Genomic DNA, 22,712 nt, shown 5'->3' with positions numbered 1-22,712 from the left:
AATGAATGGAGGAGTGAGGTGAGACCACTGCCTGTTTATGCATGCGCACCGTGAGCAGAGCCCTGCTCTCTCTGTGCCTGACAGGGCTGAGTAGTACAGTAAAGGTCGTATGGTCCACACAAGGCTGAAATCCTTATTACCCTGTCCTTCACAAAAAAGTTGTCCAACTTTGTTTCAGATGAAAATTCTCCTAGACTAGAGCAAAATATTGGTAGATAAAACAAAATCCTGGAGCCAAGTGGCACACACTTTCAACCTCAGCCCTCAGGGAGGTAGGGGTATCTGTGAGTTCAAGGTCAGCCTGGACTGCAAAATGAGATCCTGCCTCGAAAACAAACATAAAACACCCTCCAAAATCCTGAAGTAGGGAAACAGTTCAGCAATACAGCATTTTACCTACTCGCTGTACAAACCCCTGGGTTTGACCATCAGCAGTACAATACGTAAGTTAACTAAGAAAAAGTAAAATTATAACTAAATAAATAAAACACAGAAAGCTGAAATGAGAACCTGTCCATCTTAAGAATTAATACTTGAGTTTTATCTGCAATCTTCTTTGTGCATACTGCAGTGGGCAGAGGGCTGGACAGCAATGAATGTCTGCTGCTTATTCACACTTACTCTACTGGTGGGACAAGTGTCAGCCAACAGCTGACAACTTCAATTCCATGCCTGAGACCTACTTGGTAAAAGCAGAGAACCACTCCTACATGCTGTTACATGCCCATGCAGCATACACATGGGTATTAATAAATAGATGTCAACAGCAACTAAACCCACTGTATTCTCTACCTCAACTATATCATCTCCTATAGAAAACAATCTCAATTAATGTTAAATGAGGAAGTCCAAGCTCAAGTGAGGAAGCCATCATGATAAAGCTACCATTTGCCCCACTGCACCCCCACCCCACCCTAGGAGTGGCTACAGGGAAAGGACTGAGGGTACATACTTCACATTGGTGTTGGTGCAGATAATGTACTCAATTTCATCTGAATAAGGGTTTTGGAAAGTAAAGGAGCTCGTTCTCATCCACAGCCATTCTCGGTTCTTAGATCGGAATCGGAACATGACAGACAGCACCTGGCCTTTTAATTTCACCACCTGAAAGGGTTTTCATCCATCAGTGGACTTAAAAAAAAAGAAAATTAAGTAATAATCTTGCCATTTTTACAACCTTAGGACTTGTGTTGTTGCCCTTGAAGCAAACAGGGATGAGGAAATGAAGGGACATGTATCTAACAGGTGTGTTTCCAGAGCTGCAGTCTGTATGGCTGCACAGGTAAGAGGGAGCATGGAAGCAACTGTTTCCACATCTCCCTTGATGTCTGCTGCAGACATACTCAATGAACTGCTTTCTAAGTTAGTACCAGAAATTCCAGGTACAGGTAGGTGACATTAAATACATTTTACACTTTTCTTATCAATCCCAGCTCTTCAACTCAAAACTTAAGAATTTTGGTTTCCACAAAGCCCCTAAGTGAAGTTTTGTGTTATGTTTTAGTTTCTTTTCTTATGGAACAGAAGACAATCTTTTAGTTCTCCATCTCTAACAATAAAAAATATTAGCAGTTAACATTTATTTGATTATAACTATGTATCAAATGCTGGGATGTATGTACATGTGCCTTATGGCTTTACTATACTTGACTTTCCCACAAGCTCCTACCTTAATTAAGTCTTACTATATCATTATATCAATAAGAACAGTATCAAGACTTAATTAACTTATAAAATATAAAGAACTGTTATCTAAAGCCAAGCCCATGTTATTCTCTTAAGTATTTTCAAGAGCTTGTGCCTGAAAATTACAACTAGTTACAACTGAATTAACTTTCTATTATATATAAAAGAATTCTGAGACAATTTTCCTGCTATAATCTAAAATAAGGTAGTAAAGCAGATAATATTTTAAATGTCTTGAAGAGAATTTCTTGGATAAAGCCAAAGCAGAAATACCTTGGACGTTGTCTAGTTTCAAAGTATTATCATTTTATATTTCTTAGAAATTAAATACAGTGCTGGAGAGATGGCTCAGTGGTTAAGAGCAGACTGACTGTTCTTCCAGAGGTCCTGAGTTCAAATCCCAGCAACCACATGGTGGCTCACAACCATCTGTAATGGGATCTGATGCCCTCTTCTGGTGTGTCTGAAGATAGCAACAGTGTACTTATGTATAACAAGTAAATAAATCTTTAAAAAAAAAAAAAAGAAATTAAATACAAGAAAAGTATAGTATCCACTACAGTGCTCAACTGAACACTGATTAGTAAGTATCTAGAATAAACTTGAAGAACTGATCAAAATATGTACTCAGACTCAAACCAGGAAAAATGTTACCTGCTGAAAGCTGTCTCTTAGAAGTTGTTGGTCTTCAGGATGACAAAATTCTACAATATTCTTTCCTAAGAGCTCCTAGAAGGGAAAGAGAGAAGTAAAATATACACTTCTTATGGTTACCCCACCTTCCTATCTGCTAGAAGACGTAAATGTTATTTCTTCTCTTTATCCTACTATAAGTAGGTATATGGAAAAAAGATAAACAGAAAGAAGAGAGAACCGGGGCCAGCAGATGGTTCAGTGAGTCCTGCCATGAGCCCGATGCCTGAGTCCATGTCTGGAACCCACACTGGGGGGAAGCGATCCTGCAAGTTGTCCTCTCAACCACACTTGCACTCTATGGGTCATGTGCACTTGTAGAATGTAACACAATTAGAGACAAAGAGCTTTTCTCACAAAATCATTTTACCAGCTCTCTTAATGATATCATTTTAAGAGAAAATTTCTGCCAGGCATGGTGGCATACTCAAATCTCAGCATCACAGGCTAGGACATAAAGATTTCCAGTTTGAGGCTAGCCTAGGAAAAGATGGGGGTTAGGAGGAACGGAATGCAAAGAGCTAAATCTGTAGATAATATTAGAGGACCTGAGACTAGTCCTTAGAATATACATTTTCAAAGAAGGTAGAAGAAAAAAGGTAGGGGGTGAGACAGGGCAGGACAGATGGCCCATCCCTTAAAAGCGCTTCCTGCATTTGCAAAGATGACATACCAGACAGTTAAAAACGAAGAACTAAGCTGGAAAATTTACAATCCCTAATCCAATACTTCTTGTAAAGGAGTTGTTATCAAGACTGTTACAACCACCTAGAATCCACCGAAGATCCAATGCATTCCCGGTCTCTGTGATACCAGGTAAACACATAGTACACATTCATACATTCAGCTCTTACATTTTTATTTTATGTATATATGTAAGGCCTAGTATTGCGGACTTTAATCTCAGCACTTGGGAGGCAGAGGCAGGCAGATCTCTGAATTCAAGGTCAGCCTGGTCTACAGAGAGCTCCAGTACACCCAAAGTAACATAGTGACACTGTTTCAAAAATAAAAATGTCAAGTGTGGTATATTCTAATCATCTTAGAGTAACCAGACAAGTGGATTATGGGAGCTCAGTGGCCAGGAGGTCTACACTAGTCAGCAAGTTCTAGGCCAATGGGAGATCTTGCCTCAAAACAAAAAGATGAATAGCAACGGGAAAACTGCATCTTCCCAAGGTGTGCCATGACCTTCTCACCTATGAGCACAAAGATTTTCTTCTAAAAGGTGTTTCCTTCCAACTTAAGTACTTATATATTTAGGGCTATGAGTTGATTTTTGTCTGTGGTATGATAATTTTTAGGGGTGGTGGTGTATATAGAATCTGATATCTACACTACCATTTGTTAGATATCTTCCCATTAAAATGTCTCAGCACCTTTGCTGAAAATCTAATTACCAATGTAAAAAAAAAAAAGACTCTTTAACGTACTCATCAGAATAGATCAGTACATCAACACCACACTGTCTGGATAACAGCAGCTTTACATGAAATGTGGGATCTGGGTTTAAGTAAATCATCCAGCTTAGTTCTTCCATTTAAGACAGTTTCCTGACTGACCATTCGCATTCGCAGAGCAAGGCTCGCCCAGGTAATAGACCATGTAAGTGGGGTAGCTAACTGATATACTACAGTATGAGAAATTTAATAACCAGTGCTACACTTACATTTAGTACAGGCTATTATTCCGTTAGTAATTATATACATTACCAAAATATAGTAATTATATAAATTCTAGTTACACTAGAATAATTTAAAATAAGGCATTTAAAATTATCTGTATTGACGCTAGTAATAAAAACTATATATTTATACCTATTTCCATATGGTTTTACAAACTCTATTTCTCTATATAGAGTGATTTTCTTGGTAGGAAGTTGAAACTAGGTTTTGCTACTAGCAAAATAGGAGCATCTCTTTTTCTGAACTGGAATTAGATGGCCATGTAACCTCAACATTGGTAACAGAAAACAGAGGCCTAAGTATTAATAATGCAAAAGCTATACTCCTTACCTGTGGCTGGTAGCCAACAGTAGCCACACAACGATGATCTACAAAAGTGAATATCCCTTCAATGTTGTGTCGGGAGATGAATTCTGTTGGCTGACAAATATTATTCATGTCTGTACAGTTGGGAGAACTAGTTACCTAAGACAGGAGAGAGAAAAATGAGCCAAAATAATATCATTACTTACAGAATTATTTTTAATATCCTCATGAGTATCTGTATAGATAAGAAAATACCAGATCTAGGAACTTCTTAGAAGTTTCACCCAGAAATGCAAAAATGTCAATCCCAACGACAGGCATAAATTCTAACTCTACTACACAGGTTCGCGCACCTCGTCGGTAAAGTAAGAAAATACCGAATGTGACCCTAAACCACTTACTTTCTACTTGGGCAGCCTATGTTCATTATTCAGACTGGCTCAAGTTTCTGAGAAACTTAACTGTGTTCATGAAAATAATCAAACTCAAGGGCTGGAGAGACAGCTCATGCTAAGGGCATTGACTGCTCTTCCAGGGAACCCGAATGTCAGCTCACAACTTTCTGTAACTCCAGTTCCAGGGGATTCCTCAGGCACCAGGCATGCAAAGTGGTGCACAGACATTCATGAAAGCAAAACACCCATAAACATAAAATAAAACTTTAAGATATTTTAAAATCTATTATAAAGCATTCGATGACATAATAAAAATGATTGTTCTTATTTTGCATGAGGACAAAAGTTAATTGGAAATAGAAAAGTACTGTAAAGCTAAAAATAACAATGTCAAGGGGAGCCTGGAATGGTGACTGGTGTCTGCCTCTACTCCCAGCATGCAGGAGGCTTTAGTAGGAGGATCCCTTGAACCAAGGCCTAGTTAACACAGGGAAGAGTCATTAGCAATACCAACAACAAAAATATTACCAGCCTCTCTCACGCTCTTGATTTTAGCTAAATCTAAGAGTACCAATGTTTATTATAAATATCATAATATTTTAGATCTTGAGTTTTATGGACTTTTCCTAGGTATTCACAGAGCAAAGGAGAATTAACACAAATGAAAGGGACATAGATGTGAAGACTCATACTTGCCTGCAGCCTGCCAATAGCCACTAAGCAGAATTTGCTCCCCTGGCCAGCCTCCGGGTCATCATCAGGGAGGGAGACACCTTCATGAAGACAAAGAATGACTCAGAGATCACGAATTCAAATCCCTTTAAAGGCAAGTCACTGAAGACTAACTAATACATTTCCCTATGAACATGTTAAGTATAAAACAATCAATTAAAAAATCAGTTATACAGGATTTATTATATATATCAGTCAAAGTTTCATGTGTATGTAACCTGGACTCTTTATTTTTCCCAATGCTGGATTACAGGCACATACCAGCACATCTGGTTTTAGCCATTTTATTTTTAACAAATTTGAAAAAATGCAAGTCCCAACCAAAGGAGTCTAAAAACACGAACTTTACTTATGCCATGTGACTATATCATACACAGAGAAGTAAGCATCCCTGCCTAACCAGTAACTTTTAGAGTAAACAAAATTAAATTGTTCCCAACACCAAAAGATATTCATTTCCACAAAAAAAAAAAAAAGAGTTCGTCCCTCACAATGTCTTTATTTCTCATTTTTATCTAGGACAGCTATAAAGAACTATCACAGATCATGAATACAGTAAATGTGTGATTTATGTAGGAAGTTAACTCAAGAGTCCATGTGTTATTATGCATAATATTTCAAATTAACTTTTCTCAATTAATTCCCATTCATTGGCTACATGGCATGTGCCAGGCACTGGGGTGTGTACTTTCCTTACACTAAATCTAACTTACAATAATGATACACAGATGTATTATCTCAAATTGCAGATGAGAAAACCATGTAAAGGTGAAGAAACTTACCCTATTTAAACTATTAACAAAATGCCAGAAAGCAAATGTTAAGGTTTTCCCAAAGCAATATTAATATCTTCTTAAAATATATCAGTGGGGCTGAGAAAAGGCTGTGGTTAAGAGCACTGGCTGCTCTTCCAGACCAGGCTCAGTTCCCAGTACCCACATGGCAGCTCACAACTGTCTGTACTTCTGGTCCCAAGGGATCCAACACCCTCTTCTGGCTTTGGTGTGTACCAGGCAAACAAGTAATGCACAGACGTACACACATGCAGACAAAACACTACCACACATGAAATAAATAATTATTAAAACCCGTCTCTTTCTCGGCATTTTTGTCTTCTGTAAATCCCCAGTTCCCAGCAATCCTTCATTGGTAGGGAAGTAATAAAGAAGGTGAGATCTGGGAAGTTGAAGGTCAGTTTAAAAAGCTGGCCTTGCTATGCATGGAGACCCAGCCTGAGATCCAGCTCTTTTGAGACTGAGGTAGGAGACTGTCTTGAGTTCATGGTCATAAACTAAACACAAAATCTCACCTCTACACCCTACTACTTTCTATAGATTGTCCTGGAGCTGTTTGTATTTTAATGTTAATTCCACTTCCCGTAAAAGGGCTGCCTAGTCAGTGAACCAACTGAACCTTCCCATTTTAATTAGTAAAATAAAGGAAAGCCAGTGACTGGGCCGGAGAGGAGGCGAACTGGAGGGAGGTACAGAGAAAGAAGGACAGATCTAGGAGGTCAGAGGACGGATCATGGCAACAAGGAGTTTCCCAAGGACCAGCTAGACCCAGGTGGGATTGATTGGTGTTAAAATGCTGTGAGCATTAAGGATTTTATAGGTCTAATAACTCATATAGAATGGCATTTTATATCTTGTCTATTTGATGCAATCTTGTTGTGTAGAGGGTTTGTGGATTGAGAGTTGAATATATAAACCTGAGTGAAAAGCAATCGGGCTGTAGAGTTATGTTTGTGTTGAATTTTGGGATAAACACCCGAGATGGAGGTGAAAGGCAGGCGGAGGAAGACCGCCAAGGGAAGGGAGTTTCCAGGTCAGGGTTGGGCCTTGAGGGCGGCTCGGACCGGATGCCTCAGGCCTAGGGACAGAGGTACACCTCCGAGTAACAGGGTCAGGCCTGAGGAGTGAGACCTCAGGGCAAGTAAAGAGATAAACCAATTATTTCTTAATATTTACTGCAACAACTTTCACTATATCCCTTATTTAATCTCAAATTTAAGTAAAGCTTCTCTACTCAGCCTTTCCAGAGAAAACCTCTCTTTTAAAGTCACTGCAATCAAGCCATTCCATTCCTTGCTCAAAACTTCTCTTCCATTTCAGTTTGCTCTCTTTTAAAGTCACTGCAATCAAGTCATTCCATTCCTTGCTCAAAGCTTCTCTTCCATTTGCTCAAATTAACAGCATTAAATACCATATTTCAAGCTGGGCAGAATGGTTCACACCTTTGATCCTAGAATTTAGCACCAAACTCAGATGGGTCTCTGTGAATCTGAGGCCAGCCTGGTCTATATAAAGAGCTCCAGGGCAGCCAGAACTACACAAAGACCCTGTCTCAAATAAAATAAAAATCCAGTGTGGTTTTTTTGTTTGTTTTGCTACTAGGTGCTTAAAGACATAGTATTCAGTATATATTACTATCATACATGTGAATATTTTAAACCATATACAGTTGCTGGCTTGTTTTGTTCTGTTTTTTGGTCCTGACATAAACCAGGCAAGTACATTACTGGGCTATATTCTTAGCACTAATAACTGAATTCTACACCACCCACATTAGCTCATGCTTGGCAATTCCAGGAAGAGGGTGAGAAGTAAAAACTGCTGACAGGAGTTCCAGGCTAGAAATGAATAAGCATCTACTTTTTATATGATATAACCTTCTATAAATATAGGAATAGGCATCAGCAATACATTGTTTTGTGTGTATATTTGCCTGTGTGAATTTATGGACACCATATGAGTACAGGAACCTGAAGAAGCCAAAAAAGGGTGACAGATCCCAAGAACCTAGATTTTTCTACAAGAGCAGTAAATGTTCTTAACTTCTGAGCCCTCTTTCTACCCACCAATAAAACACTAAAAAAAAAAAAAAAAAAGGTTGAGCGGTGGTGGTGCAGGCTTTAGTCCCAGCATTGGGGAGGCAGAGGCAGGTGGATATAAGGCTAGCTTGGTCTAGAAAGCCAGTTCCAAAGCAGCCAGCGCTACAGAGAAACCCTGTTTTGAAAACAAACATTTAGTACTTTGTGATAAAGCTAATATTGAGTCATTTTTTATGTTTCAGTAATCCATATGTTCAACTGGACTGTAATGTTAGTAATGGGTGAGAAGAAGTCTGTTTTATCTCTTCCTCTTAAGTTATTTTTTCCTTTTCTTTTTTTTTTTAAAGAATTATTTTATATATGTGAGGACACTGTACTGTCCTCAGACACACCAGAAGAGGGCACTGGATCCCATTACAGATGGTTGTGAGCCACCGTGTGGTTGCTGGGATTTAAATTCAGGACCTCTGGAAGAGCAGTCGGTGCTCTTAACCACTGAGCCATCTCTCCAGCCCCTCTTACATTATTCTTAAGCACATTTTATAAAGGGGTACATAGTATTGTTAACTGTTAATACAAGGGTACCAGGGGCGAAATCAAAGTATACTTTCCCTACCTGCTGGAGGCCAGGCCTTGATGTAGCCTGTGCAGTGGACTACCACAAAGTGCGGTTCTCCTTCCTTCACAGAGCCAAGTCCATTCCTAGAAGAGTTATAGGACTCAGGGGTGAAATTCTACAAAGGAAACCTGTGTTTTTAAAGCATTCATTTATTTAATTATCTATTATTGTTATTATTATTATTAGGTGGATCAATCAATTAAGTAAGTCCAAAAACATACTGTGAGACCGTAAGTGACCATGAGGTAAAAAAAGAAGGTAAGAGCTGGTAAAGAAAGTAAAAAAACTGCATCTCTTGATCTTCAATGCTTAAGATTTTACCTGCATCTGTTCCTCAAAAAGCTCAGTCTATTCATGGAAACGGGGTCCACAGAGCTAGTGCCACACCTGTTTAACAAACAGAAGATACAAGTCGCTGGGCTATGAGAAACAGTAACAGCAGGATAAGAGATCCAACTACACACTGAAAACTAGTACAAGAAAAGTCAGGCTGAGATGGAGAAACCTATTCTTTTGTTTGTTGTTTTGTTTAATTTGAGACAGGGCCTTCAGCCCTAGGCTGGTCTGAAACTATGTAGCTAGGAAGGACCTTGAACTTCTGACCTTTGAACTCCTGAATGATGGCATTATAGGCAGATAGGTACCAACATACCAGTCTTCTATGGTGTTGGGTAATGAACCAGTGCTCCGTGCATTATAGACAAATTCTAGACAAGCATTGTACCAACTAAGCAATTATTCCCAGACTGACCTTGTTACTGTTTCCTCTCTCCCTGTCTCTCTCTGTCTGTCTGTCTGTCTCTGTCTCTGTCTGTCTGTCTGTCTGTCTGTCTGTCTGTCTGTCTCTCTCTCTCTCTCTCTGTATGTGTGTGTGTGTGTGTGTGACAGAAGACAACTTGGAGGAGTTGGTCCTCTCCTCTATGTGGGTTCAGTAATCAAATGTATATGTCAGGCTTTCTGCCAAGTCTCCTTACACTAAGCTATCTATCTCTGGTTTCCAACTCAGACCGCTTTTTGAAACAATATCTCATACAACATAGAATGAACTCAAACTCATTATCTGCTTGCTTTAAATCCCAAGTAATGAGATTATAGAAAAGCACTACCAAACCAACAGATTTTGTAGATTACTTAAACATTGAGTATTAAGATACTTCCGTGCTTGCCAGGTGAGCATCTGGTCACTGAACAGTAAGTCTTCTTTTCTTTTTCCTAATTTTGGACTAGGGCTCACTAAGTTGCCTATGCTGGCCCTGAACTTGAGATCCTCTTTCTTTAGCCTCAAGAGGAGAGAAGATTAACACCAGTTTGAACTCCTTTAATACTTTTGACCTAAAATTTCAATTAAAACAATTCCATACACTCATTAAATGCAGTCTCTTCACATCAGAAATTGGTAACTGTTTTCTGTGAAGGACTATAGATAGTAAGTATTTTTAGTCTGATGGCTACAGTCTTTTAACTAGACAATTCTGAGCAATCAAACATAAAAACAGCCAATGATCAAACAGAGCTATGGCCCTGTGAAACTTTATTCACAAATAAAGAGCTCTGACTTTTGCTCTAAGTGTAACCTTCTCTATTTGCTACATTTCATACCTTATTCCAGTCTTACAATGTCCACAAGACACTCTCTCCAATACTACTTTTCTTCTTTATTTTTTTAGAGATAAGGTCTTACTATGTAGTTTATACTGGCCTGGAATTCATTATCTTCCTGCCTTAGCCCCCAAGGTTCTGGGATTACAGGCATGTACCACCAAAACTAGACTGATTGAGACAAGGTCTCACTATATAGCCCTAGCAGGCCTGGAACTTCCTATATAGGACATAGTGGCCTTCTAACAATCCTCCTGCCTCAACCTTCCAAGTGCTAGCATCAAAGGCTTGTACCACCATGCCCAGTATTTTATTTCTTAAAAAAACAAAAAGGTAAGCCAAGCATGGTGGCATATACCTGTCATCCAGCACTTGGCATGTGTAGGTGGAAGATCAGAGAAGTCTAACGCCACCTTCAAGTACATAGTAAGTTTGAGGCCAGCCTTGGATACATGAGATTCTATCAAACACATAAAAGACAAAGGATAAAGAAATAAATGGGTAAATATTAGAGTTGTATATGTATCGTGTCCTTTTAAAATGTATTTTCATAGTATCAACTGAGCTAATCCTCATAACAGTGTTTTAAATTTGACAGTATCACCTCTAATATTAGATGATGAAATCAAAGCAACCCAAGTCTTATAGTATCAGAATTAGAATTCAAATCCATAGAATACTATGGAATATAACAATTCACTTGGGAGCAGAGTCAGACAGATCTCTGTGATTTCAAAGCCAGCCTGGTCTATATAGCCAGTTCCAGACCAGCCAGGGGTACACAGTGAGACTCCATCCCTAAATAAATATCAACATTCAGTCAACTACAGTGATATACCTTCTGTAGAACCAAACTACTTAGGAAACTCAAATGGAGGATAGATGAGTTGAGGATCTTTAAATGAGCCTAGACAACATACTATAACCCCATTCAAAATAAACCATAGTAATCTGATTCCAATGGCTACTCTACACTATTAAACTATATAATATTAAATTATGTACCTTTGCCAGAAAATCTGTTTTTAAATATCTTATTTATTTTTACTTTGGAGGCAGTTTAGTGTTTGGCCTGCATGTATGTCAGTGTGCGGGTGCCACATCCTGGAGTTACAGATGGCTGTGAGCCACCATGTGGGTGCTGGGAATTAAACCCAGGACCTCTGGAAGAGCAGCCAGTGCTCTTGACCACTGAGCCATCTCTCCAGCCAGTAGAAAATCTTTTAAATCCATTCGTCCTAAACATTTTCTCAGTATGATGTAATCTATCTCCACTGTAAAACCTGAGCTTATTATTTTACTCTCATAAATGTTTTCTTCTTAGCCAGGCATGGTGGAAGGAGAAGCAGGCATTCCAACCCAACTGAACTACATAAAATTCTATTTCAAAAATCTGAAAGGAAAAAAAAAAAAAGAGGTTGGGTATGTTGGCACATGTCTTTGATCCCAGCACTCTGAAGTTAGGGGCAGGCGGATCTGGCTATCTGACTTAAGAAGCCAGCCTGGTCCACAAAGTTGTGTTCCTGGCCAGCCACTTCTACATAAAGAAATCCTGTCTCAAAACCCAAAATCTGAAAAAAACATAGCCAGTGAGATTGCTCATCAGGTAAGGTCCTTGCACACATGCCTCATGACCAGAGCGTTGAAGGAAGAACCAACAACTTTCACCCCACTGCCACACACACGATCCCACTGCCACACACACGATCCCACATCCACATATATCACGCGCACACAGGGTTTTTTTTTTTAATCTGAAAAACAAAACAAACAAACAAAATACCCATAATCTCAGCACTTAGATGTTGAAGCGGGTCAATCTTATTTTAAGTTTGAATACAAATGAATGGGTGTGGGGTAAGGTCTAGAGCTCTGCTGCTATAAATTATAACAAGATTCTGTATTAGTCTCATATCAGGAAGTATACAATCTTGAGAGTCTACTGTCCCCCCCCTTTTTTTTTTTTTTGAGACAAGATCTCAAAATGGTTGGCCTCAAACTAACGAACATATGCCTGCCTCTGCCTCCTGAGTACTATGATTTAAGACATGCAATGCCACACTCTGTTTATTTATTGTCTTTTTATTTATCTATTTGTATTTTATATGCATTGGTGTTTTACCTGCATGTATGCATGTCAATGTGAGTGTCAGATATTATAGTTACAGACAGTTGTGAGCTGCCATGTGGGTGATGAGATTTGAAACCAGGACTTCTAGAAGAGCAGTTAGTACCTTAACTGCTGCGCCATCTCTCCAGTCCATCTGTTTTTTGTGTTGTTGTTGTTCTAAGATTTATTTTATTTAACTGTGTGCATGAAAAAAGGAGGGGCATATGTGTATGCTGAGCTATCTGTGGAGTCTGGAGGCTTTGAATCTCCTTGGAGCTAAGGGCACAGATGGTTACAAGCTATCAGATATGGGTGCTGGGAAACTAGCCCCAGTCCTCTTCAAGAGCAACATAATCTCTTATCCCTGAGCCATTTCTCCAGACCCAGAAGTTAAATGTTTTTGTTGTTGTTGTTGTTGCATGTATATGTATGTGTATGTTCATGTTGTGTGCGCACATGTATGTAAAGGCCAGAGACCAGCCTCACATGTAATTCCTCAAGATCTTTCTATCTTAATTTCTAAAATGTGTATTAATGTTCTACCTGTATGTCAGTGTATTACACACATGCCTGGATACACAGGAACCAGAAAAAGAAGTCAGATGTCCTGGAACTGGAATCATAGATGGGTGTGAGCAACCATGTAGATGCTGGAAATTGAATCAGTCACTGGAAGAGTAGCTATTATTTTTAACTGCTGAGCCATCTCTCTAGCTCCTCCAATCTTGAATCTTGAGACAGGGTCTCTCAGTAGGACCTGGGGCTCATCAATGTGGGTAGGTCTCTCCAGAAATGGGATTGTCCAGCTTTTCCATAGTTGTTGGGCATTGAACTCGGGCTCATGTTGATGCAGCAAGCACGTGATACTGGGCTATCTCTCCAGTTTCTGCATTCACTTTTTAAAAAGATTTATTTTAATTTTATGTGTATAAATATTTTGCCTGCATACAAATATGTGCACCATGTATGTGGCCTGCTGGCACAAGAGGATATCAGACCCCTTAGGACTGGAGTCATGGATGGCTCTGAGCCACCACGTGATTACTACAAAAGAAACTTAGGTCCTTTAGAATAACAGGTGCTCGTAACTAGTAAGACATCTCTCCCAAACCCTAAAGCCATTTAAACCATTTTTAATTTTAATGTGTATGGGTGCTTTTCCTGCATGACTATGCACCACATGAATGCTAATGCCTATAGAGTTTAGAAGAGAGAATCAGATCCCCTGGGACTGGAGTTACAGATAATCGTGATCTGCCATGTGGTGTTGGAATTAAAACTGAGGTAGTTCAGAAGAGCAAAAAGTGCTCATAACTGCTGAGACGTCTCTCTAGCCTGAAACTACTTTTATGATGAACAAAATAATAATGTTGACTCTTACCCTGTGAACAGTTGTGAAGATAAGCAGATGTAAGAAGACAGATACAAAGGACCTATCAACTATGCCTCAACAGTAATTCATTGTTACTCTCTTCCTAAATATATTGTAAGCATGATGAAATGACTGGTTCTTGAAAATTAAATGTAATCCAACTATGGCCAAGAATGTAGCTCTAGATACTAGATGTTAATGCCTTTGACAGAAATGAAAGCCTTAGCTGCTCCTTATTCCTACCCCAACACAATCCCAAGGATCACACCTCATTCGGCAAATAAATGATCTTCTTGAGCCCATACACATCCTCATGGAAGACTGCTGACCTTCCTTCTTCACTGTTCCAGTCTTCAGATCCAGGATCCGCCCTGGACAAGGATGTGGAGAGAAATCTCAAGTTAACTCTTGTGGGTGGGAAAGGGAAGAGACACATGAGGCAAAGCTAGCTCAGTGTCCAACCTCGCCTTCTGGCTTCCGTGTTTATGACAGAGACGCTTTTTTCATGAAACCTAAACTACTTCTGTCCTCATCTAGGAACCTCCCTATAGTTCCAAAATGACTCAGGAACTAACTGTCAGAGTAGAGCAGGAGTGGAAACTACAGGATTATTGTGCATATGAGTCCACTCCTACACGTGGAGGTCAGAGGTCAACTATGTGGACTGTCTCTCCTACTGTTGTCAGTCTGAGACTGAACCTAGACTGCTGGGTTTACATGACATGCTCCTTCACCACTGAGCCATTAGGCGAGTCTACTAATTATCTTCAAGCTTGGGGTAGGGGTAATGGCTGGTTTAAAAAAATAATAATTTTATGTGCTAAGAAACACGTATGTGTCCAAAAACAAAACTGTTACTCTCCTTTATTTATTAAAAAATATAAGTAATATTTGGGGTAAAGGAAAATTATAGAGAAATGAAATGTACAAAATCACAAAAGAGGGGAAAAAACAAAAAGCCAACACTAATATGAACATTTCCACTGCAAAGACATTGGAGTATTTTATATTTTAACTGCTGGTTATTTGTTTCTATTTTGTTTCTTCATATGGAGTTTTTATATTTTAACTGCTGGTTATTTGTTTCTATTTTGTTTCTTCATATACAGCTGCGGAGAACATATATCACTTATTCTCTAGGATGGCTAAAGGACTGAATCTCCTCCAAATGAGCGGAGGGGGATGACGTAGTAGAGATACAATGACAACAACCAAGTACCTTACGCTGAACAACAGCCACTCCCCTATAAAACTAAAAGCTATTATCACAGAACTGAGCATAAAGTCAAACACAAGTGGGTATAAATAAAATACAAGCATAGATAATTCTTTTATTATGTGGAGACAGTGGAAAGAAATAATACATTTTAACTTTCCTATTTTGTTTAAGATATTAAGATAGAAATAAACTTCTCTGATGAGTTATTTTCTAAGAATAAACCACAGAGTAGATATTGTGCATGTGAATTAAAAAACAGTTATATTCATTAAGGAAAAAAAATGAGAAGCTCTGCCAGATTCAACAAACCAATGTAAGGGCTTAAACATCTTAAATACTTCAGCAAAATTAAGATTATTTTCCCCCCATTTATTTGTTGTTCACCCAACTCTCACCTGTTAGGGCATTTTCTGAAGTAGAGAGCTGCTCTCGAAGTTTATCCACATCATCTGGGTGTACTTGATCATAGAGTGTGCTCCCAAACCATTCAGACTGTGGCTGGTTCAAAACGGGAGTCACTGAGTCAGAGACATACACCACCCGGCCAGTCTCACAGGAGACGATAAAAAGAAAGCCATCTGCTGCCTCCAAGATCAAATGTTTCAGTTCCTGGTCAAGAAAATAAACCATAGTTAACAGTGAACTCTGAAAAACATATACAACTAGTCATGGGAAGTGCAAAATTCTTGGGTATACATGCACTGCTCCACTAGGAATCACAGGCTTATACCTCAATCCAAGCATTCCTACCATGGGTTCCTACCCTAAATATTCACTGGCAAACTTTTTACAATAATTATTTCTGTAATTTTTCTAAGTTGCTATTCACCTCTTTCTCCTAGTTCTCGAAGGAGAATAAAAAGGCTTACAATGAATGACAAGACTTGTAGAGAGGGCAGGGGTCTTTTTGCCTTTCTTCAGCCTCTCAAGTACTGGAATTACAACTAATACATACAACTAATAACTGGTTATTTAAAAAAAGACAGAGTCTCATGGAGACCAGTCTAAATTCAAACTTGCTACATAGTGGAGAGTGACTTGAATTCCTATTATCCCCACTTTCAACTCCCAGGTACTGAGATTATAGGAATTATAGGTTTTATGGATACTGGTGATTAAACCCAGGACTTTATGCATGCTAGGCAAGTGCTCTGTAAAGTAAACTCTATGCCCACCCAGCCTCTACACATAGCTGGTTGATCCATCATTTATGTTCTCCTTTTAAAATCCTCTCACATTCCCCCTTTCCACTCCAATTTATAAACACAAACATTTCCTAATTCCATTCAAATCTTCCTTCAATTTATTCAAAACATGCTATTATTATATTAAAGGATTTAGGTTTTAATGTTTAGAAAGTAACCATCAAACCATGAAGTAGGTTAGGCCTAATGCTGCTTGTGTTAAAACGCTAATTTAGGCCCCTCCAAATGAGATTTTGAATGATCAATAAAGAGCCAATGGCTGATGCTAGACAGGATGAAAGAGGGAGGACTTCTAAGTTCCCAGGGGACAAACAAGGGGGGGGAGGTCCTACCAGGAAAGCGGCTCCTGGATAGGCTGCCCAGAAGCCTTTTGGGCAACAAAAATAGGGGGCTGCCTCCAAAGGAGCCAGGGAAGCAAAGATAAAATATAGATTTTAAAAGATATTAACCCAGGAATACTGGAGGAGAGTGTTTGCTGGCTTCAGAGTTTTAATAGTACCCAGCCATTGAACTAGTCAAGGCATACCAAAGTTAAGATGGTGTCATTCACAAATCAATCCAGAGAATTCTTGGGCGGATGGCCCATGTAACCCACTGGGAGCCAAAGCAGTTTAACTAAGTCACCACTACAAAGACATAATTATATCACTGTCATTTTGAGGGTGGATTAAAGGTGATAAAATGAGCGAGACCATGTTACACTCTTGCTTTTCAATTACCTGCCATCTTTACTGCAACCCACGATCTCCGTCCCTTCGGGATCATCATCATTTTTAAAATTCAGTCTCTACACAGCCTGGTAATACCTACCCACTGCACCCTACACATTTCATATTTGCTTAGCACCTTCTGAAACTCCATTCATTTCTGCCTCCACCCTCTCTTCTTAGAAACCATACACATACTTCCTCACCATGAAATAAAACCCAAGTCCACCTCTGTACCTTCCTCCACACCACCACAGTCCTCCCCATTTCCAAGTATCATTGAATTACAATGTAACTCACAGACATCTTGGCTGCTGGGACTACAGTAGTGTGTCACCACTGCCAGCATCTAAAACCTCTTTCGATATCTATACTCCATCAGCCATGTTACTGTTCCTGTTACGACTCTAGTTCGATATTTTTAGTTATAATTTATATTATGTATCAGTGACCTTTTTTAAAAAAATCTTTTTATTTCTCACAGCACAAAGTACTTGGTTTGCCACAAAAGGAGCATAACTGGAGTTTAATAAATACCTGCATGTATTCTGAAGATGTCAACTGACTGTTTCTATGTACATCGCTATTAAATGTATTCCATGGGCTAGCAAATACACCACCCTATTTGGAGAACTTTTTTCTTTCTCTCAAGTCATATCCCTATAATTCTTAGACAAAAATGGTGACATTACATTAAATGTCACTTCCCACAGTATTCACACATTTTATGTGTGTACACTTATTTTAGACACAGTCTCATATATAACAGGCTGTCCTTGAGGAGGATGACTCCAACTCCCAATGTCCTATTTCTGCCTCAGTGCTGAAATGACAGGTTATGAGCCACCACATCCAGTTACCATACACAACCGCATAAGGTGCTGGGATCAAATTCAGGGCTTTCCATGTTCTAGGTATGAACGATCATATGTTTTGTAATTTTTGAAACAGAGGCTGGCTATGTAGCTCTGGCTGTTTTGGACTCTGTAGACCAGGATGGTCTTGGCTTCCTAAGTGCTGGGATTAAAGACATTTATCACCATGTCCTACCCAATCATGAATTTTTAACTGAAGTGAAACGTGTCTTCCCTAGTCATTTTCAGTCAAGTCTAGACAGACTAAATAAAGTGAGACTTGCCACCATAGTGTATATATCACACACGAAACATTAACAAAGAAGACATCTCTTTTCTGTATGCTTCTTCCCACCACTTTTCGTTTAGGTGTCTTGCTCCTCACACATTTATTACGCTCAGATTTAGCTCCTCCTTCTGGCAATGGTGGAGACTGAGCCGAAGTCTCCAGCACAGGTGAAGTGCTCCACCAATGAGCTACAGACAGAAGTAAGATGGACTTCCTGAACGATGAGTATTTCTGCCCTTTGTGTTTTCCTCAGTATATCAGATGTAAAAACGCATCACGGATCAGCAGGGACTGCCTGCTGCACTCCTCTCATTGTTAAGACTGTCAGTTGCTTCAGGAGTGAGGCAGATTTCTTCATGGTCTAGAAATCTAGCCCAGGGAACACTGGTCCACAAGTATGGCGGTCCCTCTGGGGTCACAGCCTTCTTTCACGTCGCAGGCTATATGTATGAGCCAAGTTCTAAAATACCTAAAACCTTGTTAAATAAGTTCTCACAACTAATTTATCTATTTCTCATTTCCCCAATACTTAATCAGTCATAGCCAAGGGCTGAAATTAATTTTTCCATGTCAGATTGGTTTCCTGAAGAACCAATCTCCTGAAGCTGGACATGGTGACAATATATTGAGTTGGATGTCAGCCTAGGCTACGTGAGACCCTTCCCCAAACAAACAAGCAAACAAACAAAACCATTAAGTTAATCCAAAACTTTGAACACATATACTCAAGAGTCAGTTTTAAGACCCAGAGACCTGATCAGTGAGGAAAGAGGGCTTGTAGGAGCCATCAGTGGATGTGTTGCCAGTTCCCCTCAAGGACTTCATGTGAGAAACAGCCATGCGTAAGATGGTCAGCTTGTCTGGTTTTCGAGCCAGGGCACTACAGGTCGGTACCATGTCTGACAGTTCTGTGATGTAAGCAGTCATCTTGTTCCGTCGCCGCCGTTCTATCTCACTGTGATTTTCCCTGCATAAAAAAAGAGAAAGAAGAGCCTTGCTAGGTGGTCATATCTGGTCCTTTGCGATCAGGAGAGTGACATGGATACCTGGTCAGCTGCTGAAGGATGTAGTAACTTAGGTTTGATGATGTTCAAATTTCAGAAGCCAAGCAGACCAACCTCATGCAGAGTAAGCATGAAACAAACTAACAAAGTCTAAACCAAGAACAAGTACATAAGGCCTCTCCAGTAAACCATTTCTTCAGAGAAGAGAAATATTTTAAGAAATAATTAAAGCCAGGTGTGCATGCCTTTAACCCCAACACTCAGGAGAGGCAGGTAGATCACTGAGTTCTAAGCCAGCCTGGCCTACAAAGGATGGCAAGGGTTACACAGAAAAATCCTGTCTCAGGGGTAAGGCTAGGGGTGAGTGGTTTTATTTTTAAATGTTGACTTCACTTACTCAAGTTCCTAAGGGGATAAATCTCAGCTTCACTGATTACATGTTTTTTAGTTAAAACATTTGAAAGCTATAAAATAACCAACATTTGCCAAGTTGAGTAGGTGGAGAAAGAGTATAAAGGATAGACATGATAGCATATGCTTACAACTCCAGCACTCGGAAAACTAAAGCAAAGAATTTTGACATTGAGTCCCCTCTGGGATGGATACAGAGCAAGTTCCAGGACAACATGGACTACACAGTGATTCCCTGTTCCAAAGATCCACGTGAGGCCAGGCATGTGGGACATGCCTGTCTATAATTCCAGCAACTGAGAGGCTGAGGCAAGAGGATCACCATAGACTTCAAGGTGAGTTTGAAGCCAGCCTGGGCTACATAGCAAGATCAGTCTCAAAACTACTGCCCCCCCCCCCTTTTAAAGAAGAAGAAAAGCAGCAGCCACCTGAGCCTGGTAATTTAGCTCAGGTGGTGGAGTACTTGTCTAGCAAGACCAAGGCTCTGGGTCTGATCTCTAGCAGTCATGAAAGCCTGTGATTCCAGCACTTTAGTAGATAGCTCTTTCTCAGCTCCATATCAGATCTGTGCCCAGTCTGGAATACATAAGTCTGCCTTTAAAACAAAGAAAGTGAGAGAGGGAAAGAGAGAGGAAAAGCCGGAGTGGTGGAGCCCACCTTTAATCCCAGTATTCAGGTAGAGGCGGGGGATCTCTTTGAGTTCTAAGACAGCCAGAGCTACATAGTGAGAAGTTATCCCAAAAAGAAAAAAAAAAAAAAAAAAAAAAAAAAGGAAAGAAAAAGAAGACATGGCAGTATAAATTCTTTTAGTATATTAAATGCTTCCTTATCAGAGTCGTTTATGGCATTAAGATACAGAATTGGAATATTTTGGAATTTTATTTGTTCTACTAATGCACAAAATTCTTATATGGGTTTGACACTGCACTGAACTTAAGAAAGTGCAAGTTATCATGGGGGTCCCCACACTGGGCAAAGGGTACTGCAGGAAGAGGTAGCATAGGGAAAGGAACATCAAAAGCACAGAGAAAGGAAAAACCTAAGACTTTACAAATAAAAATTCTGGAAAGCTAAAAGGCTGTTCAAGGTCTTCCATGAGGATGCCTCAAAGGCTGTACTTCAACTTCTAGCTAAGCAGCTTGGCTTTACCACCTTTATGTATTTCTCTTTCCATTATGGATCTAATTTGTAGAGAAAAACAAAACCACAAACCATAACACCAATGTCCTTGTTTTTAATGAGCCAACTGAATCGAGAGCTGCCCTCCTCCCCAGTGCAATGCCTTCCAGTTTGCTGAAGGCTTGAAGCACAGCTGTAGCAGCCCTGGGTTAAAACAGTCACAGAATGAATTTGTGGCCCAGCTTGAAGTAATGCAAGGGGACAGTAGTAAAAATACTGTATTAACGATCCAGTTAGACCAGAACAAAGAAGCTGGATGTAAAGCACTCTTTCTGTGTCAGGGACAATAGTCCAACAAGAACTGAAATGGGTGAGTGTAGAACACACAAAGCTCTAGGTTCAGGCCCTAGGGCTCTCTCAAAAGAAAATCTGACCACAGAGATGTTGTATCTGGACATGATGGCACATTCCTGTAATCCTAGCACTTGGGCAAAGAGAATCAGGATTTTAAGGCCCACATAAAGTACATAAGGAAAGAAGTCTCTTTCCAAAGACAAAAAGGTCCCACTTTATAGGTTAATATTTAGTTATTCTCAGACACTTAGAGCATGCATGTGCATGTATGTTAATACCAAAGGTCAATTCCAAATGTCATATTAAAGATAGCTACCTCCCACCTTGTTCTCTGAGACAGCATCTCTCACTGGAACCCAAGGTTTTACTCAGCTAGTGCAGCTGCGCAGTGAGAGATCTCTGCCTCTGCACCCTGTTGTTCTGCACTTATAAACCTATACCTCCTTTTCAGTGGGTTCTGAGGATAAGACTCTGGTAATCATACTTGGAGAGCAAGTACTTTACAGACCGAGCTATCTCTCCAGCCTAGAAAATCCATCTTTTAAATAGCCATACCAAGGTAGCTACAACTTTTCTCAGAGATTACAAGGATTCAATCAGTTCTACTGACAAAGGAAATCCAGAGTGTGTGTCATGGCCTGGGAACTGTGGTAATTATAGGTATTCTGACAGAGAGTATGCTCCTAACACAGCCAAATTATTTCTAAATGGTTTTCATTCTGTGAACTTAGTGATAAAGTAAAAAAAATAAATAAAAATCTTAAAAACGAACAGCAATCCTACCTGTGGGTAGGGTTTCTCTGTGTAGCCCTGGCTGTCCTGGAACTTCTTTGTAGACCAGGCTGGCCTCAACCTTACAGAACTCCACCTGCCTCTGCTTCCCGAATGCAAGGATCAAAAGAGTGAGCCACTACACCCGGCTTAATTCACTCACTTCCTGATGGGGAAGCCAAAGTTCTTATTACACCCCAACTTGTAAAAGCTCATGTCTTCCTTTGCCACAGGTAAGAGAAAATACAAAAAGGGGAGAAAAGATGGGTTAGACAAAAGGTAGGAAGGCAGTATCTGCTTCATGCTAAACAACACAGCTCCTACCTGGCAAGTCTCTCTTTATCCGCAGAGCTCTGCTCATCATCCGACCTAAAAACAGAATTAATGAACTAAGCGAAAATTAAAATAAAAAGGAAGAAAGGAAAGAAAAAAAGGGCAGATGAAAGTGAGGAAGAAAAAATGAAATGCAAAATGGAAAGGAAAGAAAAGAAGAAATGAAATGGACACAGAGAAAAGGGAAGAACCAGCATACAAGTAGGAGCCTTGCTTAGAATCTATACATCTATAGAATCGTATTTTTGTAAGAAGTAACTTGTAAGACGAAAAGTCAAGGCCAATTAGAAACTAACATAATCTCAGTACAAAAAAACACTTTGTCAAATAATCTCTACAAAACCCAACAATACAGAGTGTGACTGAGAGTCCAGGGAATTCAGAACTACCATTCTTGTAAGCTGCTGCCACTCTGG

General features: G+C 39.6%; 1 protein-coding gene across 4 annotated transcripts in view; it reads right to left on the bottom strand.

The window, feature by feature from the left end:
• Positions 1 to 22,712, bottom strand: part of ARNT (aryl hydrocarbon receptor nuclear translocator) — a 58,723-nt gene that overhangs the window by 8,514 nt on the left and 27,497 nt on the right. For 2 of the 4 annotated variants that reach the window (XM_080915561.1, XM_080915562.1), the window contains exons 5-14: positions 22,288 to 22,332; positions 19,058 to 19,271; positions 15,645 to 15,858; positions 14,299 to 14,401; positions 9,271 to 9,336; positions 8,947 to 9,032; positions 5,462 to 5,538; positions 4,395 to 4,529; positions 2,341 to 2,415; positions 953 to 1,104 (exon numbers count right to left, since the gene is read on the bottom strand). In XM_080915561.1, the coding sequence (XP_080771687.1) occupies positions 953 to 1,104; positions 2,341 to 2,415; positions 4,395 to 4,529; positions 5,462 to 5,538; positions 8,947 to 9,032; positions 9,271 to 9,336; positions 14,299 to 14,401; positions 15,645 to 15,858; positions 19,058 to 19,271; positions 22,288 to 22,332 (1,167 nt within the window). The remainder of the gene's footprint in view (positions 1 to 952; positions 1,105 to 2,340; positions 2,416 to 4,394; positions 4,530 to 5,461; positions 5,539 to 8,946; positions 9,033 to 9,270; positions 9,337 to 14,298; positions 14,402 to 15,644; positions 15,859 to 19,057; positions 19,272 to 22,287; positions 22,333 to 22,712) is intronic. The other 2 variants (XM_080915563.1, XM_080915564.1) reach the window with 1 other exon arrangement.

Source organism: Micromys minutus (assembly GCF_963924665.1).
Source record: "Micromys minutus genome assembly, chromosome: 4".
Lineage (NCBI taxonomy): Eukaryota > Metazoa > Chordata > Mammalia > Rodentia > Muridae > Micromys > Micromys minutus.
The sequence above is the reverse complement of the archived record's forward strand: the minus strand, read 5'-3'. Positions and strand labels throughout refer to the sequence as shown.